This window comes from Perca fluviatilis, chromosome 18, assembly GCF_010015445.1.
Source record: "Perca fluviatilis chromosome 18, GENO_Pfluv_1.0, whole genome shotgun sequence".
NCBI classification, from domain to species: domain Eukaryota; kingdom Metazoa; phylum Chordata; class Actinopteri; order Perciformes; family Percidae; genus Perca; species Perca fluviatilis.
Genome location: NC_053129.1, coordinates 1,232,805 through 1,246,127, shown reverse-complemented (window position 1 = coordinate 1,246,127; position 13,323 = coordinate 1,232,805). Strand labels below are relative to the sequence as shown.

At 39.6% G+C, this 13,323-nt stretch overlaps 1 protein-coding gene across 1 annotated transcript in view; it reads right to left on the bottom strand.

Annotated features, from left to right (window-relative positions):
* Window positions 1-7,001: 7,001 nt before the first annotated feature.
* The window catches only part of slc16a10 (solute carrier family 16 member 10), a 51,480-nt gene continuing 45,158 nt past the window's right edge, over window positions 7,002-13,323 (bottom strand). The window contains exon 6 of the mRNA XM_039782330.1: window positions 7,002-8,328. Within this exon, the coding sequence (XP_039638264.1) occupies window positions 8,093-8,328 (236 nt within the window). The 3' untranslated portion in view covers window positions 7,002-8,092. The remainder of the gene's footprint in view (window positions 8,329-13,323) is intronic.

Genomic DNA, 13,323 nt, shown 5'->3' with positions numbered 1-13,323 from the left:
GATTCTGCCGAATCCAAAACCAAATACTGAATCCTACTCCCATCAAGTTTTTAGCAGTGACTGTCCTTCCTTACCTGAACCTGAAGTTGCTGCATTCTGGCTGCTGTCTGGAGATTCCTTCATGCACAACTCGTATTCTTTCGGATGTTTCGTACCAGATGTTGTAACAGCGGCCATGTTGTGTATAGTTTAGGGTCCTCGCCACCACCAGACCAATCAGCATTGAACAGATTGAACATGTAGCTGGACTTGAATGGCCTTCTTTTGACTGAAAGTTCTGCCAAACAACAACTTGTTCTGCTCACCAGATCCATGTCCACTTCCTCACAGCCTACTGCATTGAACGCTCCACCTACGTAAACACCTTCCCGTAATCAACGGCGCCATCACTACGTCGACCAGCGTAGCGCGCCGAGTGCAAGCGTAGGGTTTCGGTGAGGTGGAAAAAAATTCTAAGGTTCAGCAGAATCAGAACCCCGTCAAAAAGCCCAAAATTCGGCCGAATCCTGTATTCGGTGCATCCCTAATTTCTAGTCATAGTTCTATTATCTTTGTTACTATTACTATAATTGCCAACTGCTATAATAATTATGAATCATATTTCTGTATATCTGTATCAGTGTCTCTGTGTCCCAACCGGCAGCGTCAGACACCGCCCACCAAGAGCCTGGGTCAGTCCAGGTTTCTGCCTGTCCCTTGCTCGCCACTGTCTTTGGGAATTTTTTGGTACTTTGTAAATTATAGAGTGTGGTCTAGACCTACTCTATCTGTAAAGTGTCTTGAGATAACTTCTGTTATGATACGACACTATAAATACAATTGAATTGATTGAATTGAGCCCTCGTGTTGTCTTTCCAACGTTTTGGATGTCGTTTTTGTCACTTTTTTGGACTTAGCCTGACGTTTTTGTCACTTTTTTTCCAAGTTTTTTTCTCGGATGTTTTTGTGGATGTTTTCTGCGTTTTCTTTTATTTTTTTACATTTGTTGTTTTTGTCACTTTTTTCAACATTCTTTTATCAATTCTTTGTCAAATGCTATACAACTACATTAAACACCTAAATTCAGTGATAGTAGTAAACTGATGATTTATTTGACTTGTTAAGAGAGCGTTGTATAGAACCATCCACATTACTTTTTTTTGACAATTTGGTTGAAAGAACCCCAAATTTCGGATATAGAAACTCTTAGAAAATGGGTCAGATTTGACCCGAGGACAGCAGGAGGGTTAAAAGACAATATCAGCCTGTTCTCCCTGCTGCAGTATCTGCTGTCGTACCACCAGACTCCTCAACTCATCCTCCATGCCCCACCACCACTCTCTTATTCAGCTTCAAGAAGTCTCTTCATAACTTGAAGTTGGTTGTGCAACTTTAAATCATGTTCACTTTTATTGCACTCGCCCTGAGCTGACACCACGTCGACAGCAATATTCTGGGCTGTTGTTTGTCTTCACTAAAGTAAATTGAACTGTGTTATTATGTGGCTGCTTATAGCTGTGAATGCATTCATGAGAATGGATTAAATATATTATTAACCCTTAGAGACTGACATTTTGGAAAGTCACCGGACGCCACAATCTTCTGAACATAGTCCTACTGAGAAACCCAGAGAGAGTTGTGTGGAGCTGATAGTCTTAATTAGCTTTGTAGCAACTCATTTGGCTTGAATGTAACAGACGTTCATTAATATCAAAAAGTTACACACTAAAGCTTTAAGACTGGGCTCGCTACAGCCTTGTAAGGACAGTAATGTGGCCGAGATAAAACATATTGGCCACAGTTAGGGGGACCATGGGGGCCACGTTTAACATTACAGGGGGCCACTGGCTGTGCTTTAAGCTGCAGACACACCGACCAGACGGCCGACCCTCGGCAGAAAAGGCAGTCGGGCTGATCAGTCTCCCCGAGTTGGTCCAAAAAGTGCCTCGGAACACACCGAAGAGACGAGACGTAATACGGAATAAATGAAGAGATGACATACTGGGAAGATAAATTAGGAGAAAGTCACAGACAATGAAAACATTTTTTTTTTTTTTTACTGTCTTGTACATTCTGAAATCTGATTGTGTTTACATCATATTACATTGCATATCCTGTAGTTCACCACCAATCCGGCAGCACACAGGAAAGATAGAAAAAGTCATATTTTAAAACATTTGGGTAATTCATGACTCAAAACTAAGCAATACATGAAACTAAGACAGAAATCAAGACAGAAATGATGCTTATGTAGGATAAAAGAAGCAGAGATGCATTTCTTGCAGCAAAAACAAAAAGCATACACATATAGACATTCTGAATAAAGCCAGTTATTTGATTAGACGCGAGAGGCAAAATAATAACTGCAAATTCACAATAAAACGCTATAAGCATTGAGGAAGTACTACGACAGAAAATAAAAATAAACTAAAGTCATGCATGCCATTAAAAAAAGGTTTGAATTATAAGGCAACAGATGTGATTTAATCGTAATAAAAATATACATTTAAGGGGGATAAAAGATGTAAACGCTGTTGAAGTTTCTCATGTTTAAAAAAGAACGAAAAAAAGAAGGCATTTCTGGTTGTGAGCAGCGAGCGCTTCATTACAGAGCAAAGCTTTGGACAGTTAGGAGGCTTTCCTAACACTTTGCAGTTTATTTGCGTTTCTCGAGGAGGAAGAGGGACACATTTACAACATCTGAGGTAGAGAGCGTCACAGGCCTGCAGAGGAAAAACCATCGACCTGCAGAAAAAACGCCAGCGTCGGCGCACTAGTTTTTCAAAAAAAGGTCTCTGAGTTTTTCCAAAAGCAATCGATCACTGTCAAACACCGAGTGTAGAGCCCGACCGATATATATCAGCCGGCCGATATTAGGCATTTTCCAAACTGTCGGTATCGCCATTTATAATGGCCGATAAATTATTATTATTTTTTTTATATTCATTTATCAGAATCATTTAAATTAAATTAAATTAATTTAAAAAAATTAAATAAAAACGGACGAAACCCCCTTCAACAATGTTCTGAGTGTTGGCGTTGCAGTGTGTCCACCGGAGGGCGCTCTACAACCTCCCTGTTGGCAACACTCTTTGATTTTTTTTTTTTTATTGTGTTTTTGTTCAAGGACTTTAAGTTTCATATCTTAAGTTTTAAATTTTATTTATCCGAACTTTTAATATAGTTTGATGTTCCTCTGTTCTGTTGCGACAATAAAACAAACACGTTTATTTTTAAACTGCATTATCATATTATTTTAGTGAGGACTCATAAATAACTACAAATAACTAATGTTAGGGAAATCTGTTTATGTTTTGTTATGCGTTTCTGGATTTAAAAAAAAAAAAAATTATATATATATATTGGCCGATATATCTGAATATCGGATTTTTAAATCACCAAATATTTGGCCTTAAGAATCCTTTCTGGGTCGGGCTCTAGCTGAGTGACTTCCTAACATGTTCAGATGGTTCACCGACACTACGTGGAGGCTTCAGGGAGACGGAGGACAGCAAGTAAAAACAGGATTAACACACTTTCAGCCATTTTCAATTTTCCAGTACATTTTTTGGTCTTCAGCAAAGGAAATCGAGGCTTCAGGCAAACACCCGTCAATTACAGCATGACATTCTCCAAAAAAAAAAAAAAAGGCAAAATAAATACAATATGAAAAAATAAAACAAACACCTTTCATTTCATCAAAGGTTAATGAACTGGGCGCCGAGTTAATGATTCACCGTCTGATGGTCACATAGTCAATGATTAGTAAAACTCATGTCCTCACTTCCATTTCAAATCGCTCTCAAAGGAAAATAAAGCGGTGAGGAGTTACATATGCAGTATTTATTTATTTTTTGGTCCTTTTTAAGAGGTCATTCATCCGAGCAAGGGATGTGTTGTTGACACGGCGACGGTTATCACCTGGACCGCGACAGCTGCTGGGCAAACTTTATTTGCTTTTATATACCAGGAAGAATTTTCCATTTTTACCCGAGCCCCGGCATGGTACATTTTTATGTCACGCAATGAAAGTCTATGCCGAAAATATTGGACTAAATTACAGAGAAAAAAAAGAACCAACTTGAAAATCAAAGTCTCACCTGTGGTTCGTGTTAAAAGAAATACTGCTCAATGTCAATACTGCAGACGATTAATAGACATATACACAAACACAATGTCAACACGTTCTTATGAATCAATATTTAGGGTCATAACTGAAAGATGGTGTACTGTGCTGTGCTGGTTAAGAGTTTTTGTTGTTACTGGAATCATTTTGACATTTTGGGGAAATATGCTTACAAGACTTACGAGGAAGTCGTTTGCACCCTGTGAAGAAATAGTCTGGCACATAACCATGCCATAACACCACAATATTAATATATATATACAAGCTTTGTCTTTAAGCTTTTCGAGTGTTATGTATTTATTATCTGCTCTAGCTTTACCAAAGTTTTAGATATGATGATTCTATGGGTCCAAAAATGATGTCCGATTGCTTATTTGTTTTAATTGAAAAACTTCACATTTTCTTGAGGAACTAGCCTAAAACAAAGTCAAACTAAGGAACCCTTTCCCGTGTAATTCTAATATCTTTTGCTAAACATGCCAAATATGCGCACCTAAGGCTATGTTCACACTCGGTGTCTTTTTTGAAGCTGCCAGCGTCTGTTTTAAGTTATAATCTTACGGAGTAAACCGTGTTTTCAAAAAAATCCTGACTGAAAGCACTTTTTTTCTGCAGCTCGGAGCGTCTTTTTGACGTTGAAAAAAGTTCAACTTTTCTGAAAAAAACTCCCTATGTGTAGTCAACCAATGACAAGCGGAGTAGCCAGACCTGCCGTTTCCATATAACAAGAAAAAATGGAGTACAGCGAGTTCTAAGATATGACCGGGTGCTCCCTGTTCAGGGAACTCACTTTGTTTTATCTAACGTTAGCACCTCTCTCTCTCTCTCTCTCTGTTCTTTCTCTAGCTCGCTCCACCGCTTTGTTTTATCTAACGTTAGCACTGCTCTAGCTGGGATACTGTAGCAGTAGCTGTTGTTATAGCAACAAAAGACACTCTCGACTGTTTTTTGGAATAAAAACGCTGCCAGCTTTTTGTTTTCCACTACAAAAGCGCACTAGTCAACTTTTTCTTGTCAAAAAAGACGCCAAGTGTGAACATAGCCTGAGTCTTTGATGAACCCAGGGAAAACACATTAGTGAGCTTTCAAAGTGCTGGAGGTCCGTCAGTTGTTACCATCGGACAGAGCCAATCTAGCTGTTTCCCTGCTTCCAGTCTTAATGCTAAGCTAAGCTAACCCGCCGGCTGTAACTATATAAATATATATATATATATATATATATATATATATATATATATATATATATATATTCTAAATGGAGAGATACGAGAGGGGTATCAATTGTCGGTATACATTTTCTCATCTTACGCAAGAAAGCGAATAAGTTTCCCATATTTCCCATAATGTGAAACCGTTCCTTTTAAAAATATTAATCACAAACACTAAACACTTCTCAGGCACACGGTTCGATTATAAGCAAGCCTCTTTGTACGAATCAATCACAGCACAGTCAGTGGCCCATTCCTCCCACTCTCTGTGGATTGTTTCAGTATTAGTTAATCATTCATAATAAGTGTGTGGTACTTCCATAAACCACAATTGCATGTAGGAACACGCTAGGGCTGCACAATATATCGCTCTTCTAATCCTCATCGCAATATCAATAAACACGTCTCGAAAGGCTGCGACACATTGTGAAAGACGCGCAGAGATTTCTTGTGTTCGTTTATAGAAAATATCAGCAGAAATCTGCACATTCTTTTTTTCAGTGCTGCCGTTTATATTCAGTTCAGTGTTCACTTTGTTCAATAAAAGCATGTTGGAAATGATTTTTCTTTCATTTGTTTGAAATTCAAAAAGGAACGTGTTGTATTTGACCAGAATACTGAAAGCAAAAGAAAGGCAGAACTGAGTACTGTTCATTTATGGCAGGTAATATCGTTATCGTGATATTCAACAGCATTATTGCATATTTTCCATATATCGCACAGCCCTAGAATATACACCATGTAAGCTAGTATAAACTTAAATAACTGAAAAGTAGATGTTACCTGGGGCCCCCTGCCCACAGTGGGACCTTCAAGATGATGTAATAATGCAGAGGTCTCCTTAAGGCAGTGTTGTAGTCGAGATCACCTAAACCAAGACCAAGTCATCACCAAGACCAGAGTGTATGGAGACCAAAGCAAGACCAAGACCAAGGCAAGGTGAGACCAAGTCAAGACCAAGACCAGATTTGTGTTAGACAGCCAGAGCTTCTTCTCCTGTCTCCCGCATTCACTTTCTTGGGAGTGTGTGTAAAGGGGGCAGGAAGAGGGGGGTTTACGGTAACAAATTTCAAATTAGATGTAAGTCAAGTCATTGGTTGCGTTTGTAAATTTTAAAACATAGGCCTAAATCAGACAATGCACAGGCAGTTTAGCAAAATCCCTGCAGTTGTGGTCTTGACCGGGCTTGAAATAAAATTCAGAGTCCTCTATCCGAGACCGAGTTAAAATGCGGTCGATTCCGAGACATTCAAAAATTGGTCTCGAGATCGGTCTTGAGACCAAGACCGATCTCGAGACCAAGACTGATCTTTAGTACTACAACACTGCCATCTCGAGTACTACAACACTGCCTTAAAGTGATGGTCCTTTGCACCATTACAAATATGTTTGTTGTATGTCTTTTCGGTGTTGTAATTTGTAGATGGTCCCTAAGCACTCATCTTACTGCCGGTAGCAGCAGCAACAGAGAGCAGAAGCCAGCAGGCAAGTGTTATTTAAATAAAACTCCTGGTGTACTTACAAACTTTCCAATCCATCGTTTTATGAGTGCATAACCTATTTGTACTAGTGTAGAAGTTTGGTATCATTTTGGGCATTATTAATGGGGTCATTTACGAGATACAAACGTGGATCCATTAGCCCCGCGCTAAGCTATTCTGCTGATAACGCTAACTACCCCAATGTTCGACCCAGGTGAAAAAAGCTTCTGGGGGGGTGTTTGGCTCGAGGTCGTGGTGCAAAGGACCCTAGGGTGAAATTACTCCGAACCATCACTTTAAGGTCTCGATCATTTCAGTCTACACTATATCCATACAGAATTACCAAACTAATATGCAATTTATTACCACAAACTAATTGCGACACAGTGAAGGTTGGAGCCTTTTGGCCCCTGAGGGCCTTTTTTTTGGTAATCCAGCCTTGAGTACAGCTCTTTGTATAAAAGATGTGATTTCCTGGATCCAGCCTGGAGGACAGAGCAGAACCATTGTGCTTAAAAGCTGCTTCGCTTCAAGTGTCTGAGCACCCTTAAAGCTCAGAGGATCCCAGAGCTTCAGGACTAACACTAATGAGGACCTCCGGATGTCCCTTTGAAACACTATCAACACATTACCCCCAGTATTTACAATTTTTGGCTTTAAGAAGCGTCCTGTCTGAGGGACACTGGACACAATGAAAATGGCAGGTTTAAAGGAGAAATGTTTAGCAGACCAGTTTGCTTTGCGCTGACGCAAAAACAAAAGATGTCGACTGAGGCTGAATCAAGTTATGTTCCCACACATGACTGGGTTCCTGTCGTGTACAATTCAATGACTTCTTTTTTATGCTATATTTCTACATCTAAAAAGAAACATATGGTAGTGGTGAAAACTGATTGTAAAGAAAGTCCATCTGAAAGTGTTTTTTTGGTTGAGACACTGGCTCAAGCTGTGAATACACCGCATTTATAGTACAGCACAGCACCTCTTCTTTTCCCTTGTGACAAATGAAATGAAATGTTCCGTTTTCTCAATTTTCGCTTAAAACCTCAAGTTTGTGCCTGTTGTTTTTGAGATTAGTTCAGTCAGAACAATCTAATGCATAGTTCTTCGGGATCACATTCATGTCGAACTGTACTTCAACCCTTTGACTCTTATTTGATATGTTTCATCTCTTTGGCATTTTCTTCTACTGAAGGCAGTTGTTACAATCTTACTCCTACTTTTATGTCAGTACTCAGCAGTGTCAGTCTGAACCCCGTTGTGTGTGCGTGTCTCTTTCAGTCGGTTCAGCGGGACACTTAGAGGACAGACTCTCCAGTTTTGCTCAGCGCGTCCTCCTGAGCCTTCTCGTGATCGCGCTTCTGGCCGGCCAGCAGTTCACCCTGCTCTTTGTTCAGGGCGTCCTCCTTCTCCTTCCTCTTGCGCCGGGCCTCCACCCAGGGTATCAGACACAGCACGGCGCCTCCGAAGATCGGGGGGATACCTGCCAAGTAGAAGGCCACGTCGTAGCTACCCAGTCTGTCCCTCAGGAAGCCTGGATGGCGAGAACAGGGACAGAAAGAAATAGGGATGTTATTATCATTCCAACAGGTTATTGAAGTTTGAAATGTATTGAAACTTTCTGGCAAAGGACATCAAATCCTCTATTCCAGACTCAAACACTGTGTGCAACAAAACCAGTGTTGTAAGGTAACAAAGTATAGAGTAGATATCAGTACAGTTCTACATGAATGTGTTGTTACAGAGTAACAAAGTCTCCACAGAATATATAGCTACAGAGTAACAAAGTATACAAAAAATACTTTGTTACTGTACTTAAAGGAGAATTCCGGCGCAAAATGAACCTAGGGGTTAATTACACATGTGTACCGAGTCGACCGTTGTCTGTGATATGTTTTCATGCTAATCGAATGTGACCAGTTTTAGCTCAAACTGCTAATAGCTTATAAAGCTAGTCGTAAAGAAATCTGTACACTTACAAAGTTCTCAATGCTTCGGTTTACATGTAGGGACCCTCATTATGCTACCATGGAAGTGTGGTGCTATTTTGAGCCTTGTTAGTGGTATAGAAATAGAGATTTCTTTTTACTTTACCCTCTGCCCCGATAACTAGCGTTATAAGCTAGTTAGCGGTTTGAGCTAAACTGGTCACATTCGATTAGCATGAAAACATATCCCAGAGAATGGTCGACTCGGTACCCATGTGTTATTAACCCCTAGGTTCATTTTGCGCCGGATTTCTCCTTTAAGTAGAATTTCACGTATCTGTACTTTACTTTTGTACTTTTACTTTTACTCCACTACATTTCCCCTAAGAATCTTCGTTAATCGTTACTACAAAACAAAATTTGTAAGACTGCAAAAAAGCAGTTTTGTGAATCATTGATCCTAGATTGCAAGTGTAAAATGTCTTTTGTGTGTTACATTAAAAAGCGCAATTTGAGTTCTAATGGATTTTGTTGGTAGTTGTTATGTGTACATACATATTTGTCATATTTTTATACTGTTTACTGATTATATTTCATATTTAATAAGTTTCTATGATAAAATATACGCTTCCATCACTGGGGGAACAAGTCAGACCGGGTTTGTATCCCTCAGGTGTGTACTGTCATGTAAATTGATGAAACCTGAAAATATGAATGTATAGTTTTAATGAGAGACAGTACATCCAGAGTAAATATCTATGTTTATATAGATATATCTGTGAAAAATTGTATCTTTGTGTGAATTGTAAATTTATCTGTAACATTTAAATTATTTGATCCTGTACCGTTTATCGATAGTAGTTAGTTTCACAGTTATTTTTTATAGTGTGGCCACAGAAAGTTTCCTTTGATTTTTACTTCCTTTTTTATTGAATAGTTTTTACTGAGACCGGGCTTGTATCTCTCTCAGATCCCGAAGGCTTGTTAGCAAATAAATGATCAACGACATCGGAGCTGCCTGTTGGGCTCCAACTGTCAGCCGCGGGCAATATTTACTGTACACAAATGAAGAGAAGTGAACACCCGTTACACAAGTTAACGCACGCTCCAGTCCAGTTGGTGAGGTAATGCCTGTTTGTTGCCGAGCACCAAAACCACAGGCCAAAACTAAAGAAGAAGAGGAGGAAGCATAATATCTGATAGCGTCATCAAAGCCGGTCTACGGAAAGCCGTTCCACTCCCTATTCAGCCCCATTGTATTGTATTGGGTTGATCGTGGTCCAGTGCAAAATGAATGGGACTCTATGGAGCTAGACGGCTAAATGTGTCTCTTTCGCCCGATTGTCGTTGAGAAACCTCAGATTTGATTGTAGTTTTTGCAAGTTCAACATGGATTATAGGTCGAAAGTTGAATGAACGAGTACTTGTCCTTTTGATTTCTTACAGGGTGAGTCGTTGTTGCCCATAACAAGCTAGCATTCTGCTAATGAATGCTGATTGATCAGTGAAGGAGTGATTACGATCGGAGATCCCGCTTGACGGCCTCCGAAGCAGAGCCTGAATGTCAGAGTGAATATTTAGGCGTGGTCTTTAAAACATCAGCAAACCTCTTTCTAGCATGTGTATTAACAGGGAGAGTCTAACCTATCAGCTGTGTTGTCGATGCCTCGAGAGAACAAAGGAAGTGACTCAGAGTTTCCGTAAAGCAGTATCTCTGGCTGTATATGTCATTGACATTTTAAAAGGATTTTTATAACAAAAAAGCGACTTCAAAAAAATCTAACACCCAGCAGTGTGTATTTTCTTTGCCTCCCCTTTCGAATGCAACATTCAAATTACTAGACAAAAAATGATATCCTGAGAAAAGTGGATTTTGAGGGGTACAGCTCCATAGAGTCCCATTCATTCTGCACTGGCCTGTGAGCGCCCCCTATATGGAACTCTGGTGGAACTGCAACCAGTTCAGAAGCCGGAAGTAACGAGGGAGTGGAACTTCTTCCTATATAAGAAATTCTTTGGCGTCATGGAAGCATTTTTTTTTACTTTAACCTTTACTTCTAATAATTAAGAACATTTAATATCAGAAAAAATACTTTTGATACTTAAGTACAGTAAATATCAGATACTTTAAGACTTTTAATCAAGTAATATTCTAAAAGGTGACTTAAAACTTCTACCAAAGTCATTGTCTGGTAAGATACTTGTCTAGCATTGCTTTCAAGTACTTTATACAAGACCAAGTTACTACAGTGCATGTTAAAGCTATAGTGGGTAGTTTCTGTTGCCCACATGAGGAATTCTAAGTAATGGCAACAAAACTGTCATACTTCGCAAACCAGAGAGCGTTTTGTGGAACTGATCGGCTTAATTAGCTTTGTATTAGTCTATATTGACAACGTTCCACTTCCGGGATTGTTCAGGTGATGCCGGAAATTCGGCCGGATGTCCCTCATTTTCTCAATCCGGTGGATTTGTGAGGACTATGGTTAACTGCTCCTCAGATCTCCGCAGGGTAAATCCAGACAGCTAGCTAGACTATCTGTCCAATCTAAGTTTTCTGTTGCACGACTAAAACTACTTTTGAACGTACACATGTTCCACCAAAACAAGTTCCTTCCTGAGGCTATTCTGCAGAAGCACCGTGGCTGCGTCCGGAGCTTAGCACCGCCCAAGATGATTGTGATTGGTTTAAAGAAATGCCAATAAACCAGACCCTCCTCCGCAGTGCTGTGAAGGAAGGCCTGGCAATGGCAAGACTAGCTTTGTATCAACTCATTTGGCAATGGTTTGAATGTAACGGACGTTCATTGATATAAAATAGTGGCGACCTATAGCTTTAACATGTCGTCACTCAATTTCTCCCAGTAACGTGGTTTCTCTTATGTGCGTTAATAGAGCCACTTGTTCAGCTTGAGGGAAGTTCAAGCCCTGTGTCTGCAAGCCTTCACTTCACTAAAGTTTCTCGTAGCTGACCCTGACCTCTGAACCTTTCTGAGGGGGAAAGTCACACAGACTGTAAAATGAATTCCTTGTCTTTCAGCACTTTGCACATGAAGCTCACATAAGCTTATATACATTTATTAAAACTGATTTATATCATGGAACCCTTCGAACCCACACAATGCAGGTCACTTGCACTCCAGTGTTAAAGAGCTCATGCATTTCCCATGGAATATTGGCAGGACACAGCTGTTAGAATACAGTATGTGCTGGCTTCTTCAGTAACTACATGGTGCCAAAATAGACACTAGGTGGAGCAAAAGCCCTACTGTATGAATATCAGTATGATATTCTTTTTGTTTTTAGATTATTTGTGGGGCATTTTAGGCCTTTATTTTTTTATAGCAGAGAATGAAAGACATCTACTATTAACTGAAGATATTTTCATATAGATTAAATTAAATTAAATTTGGTTTCTGCAGAACAATAATCAACTCTAAAACAGTTAAATATTGTTACTAAATGTATTGAATTATTACTAGATTATTTTCTTGATTAATTGACTAGTTGTTTGGTATGTAAAAGGTCAGAAAAAGGTGACAAATGTGGATCAGTGTTTCCCAAAGCCCAAGATGACGTCCTCAAATGTTTTGTTTTGTCCACAACTCAAAGATCTTCAGTTTACTGTCCCAGAGGAGAGAAGAAACTAGAACAATATTCACATTTAACAAGCTGGAATCAGAGAATGAAAGGAGCATGAGGATGTGCCACGCTAGCAGCTAGGCGAGCATTATAACGTGTGTTACAATAGAGATACTAAATCAGGAGGAGGGTCTGGCTAGTCCACACAGCATTCCGGGATGGGAGAAAAACGTGCACTGGTTTATTGCCATTTCTTTAAACCAATCACAATCATCATGGGCGGTGCTAAGCTCCGGACGGAGCCATGGTAGCTCTGCAAAATAGGCTCGGAAAGGAATTTGTTTTGGTGGAACGTGTAAGTTCAAAGTAGTTTTAGTCGTGCAACAGAAAACTCAGATTGGACAGATAGTCTAGCTAGCTGTCTGGATTTACCCTGCAGAGATCTGAGGAGCAGTTAACCATAGTCCCACCGGAGTTTAGAACGCCAACACAAAGAAAGAGGAAGGTGACGGACATCCGGCCGATAATTAGAGACATCCGGCGGAACTTCTGGCGAATGAATAGTTGTTGATATAGACTACTAAATCACAATGCTTTACAAGAATATGAACATGGTTGATATTCAGTATGACGTGAGTAGGGGTATTATCACTACAACAATACAATATTTGCTGATTTAATTCAGGGGGCTGCAAGACGATATACGCCCTTTTAACACAGTTACATTCATAGCAACTCAAAAAAAGCAACTAAAATATGATTTGACAATACTATTACTGAGCTCTTCCAGACATTTAAATTAAAAACAAACTATGCTCTTTAGTAATAAGTAGTAGTGGTAATAAAGTGGGAATCTGAAATAAAGAGGCATCTTACAGACCATATGCATCATTCTTTCCCTTTGCATCAAATATATTATATCATGGATCCAGATTGATGTATCGACACACCCCTAGACGTGAGCATGTATCATGTACCCATTGGCTTCTTGAGAGCATTAATTAGTATTTAGACTGTTC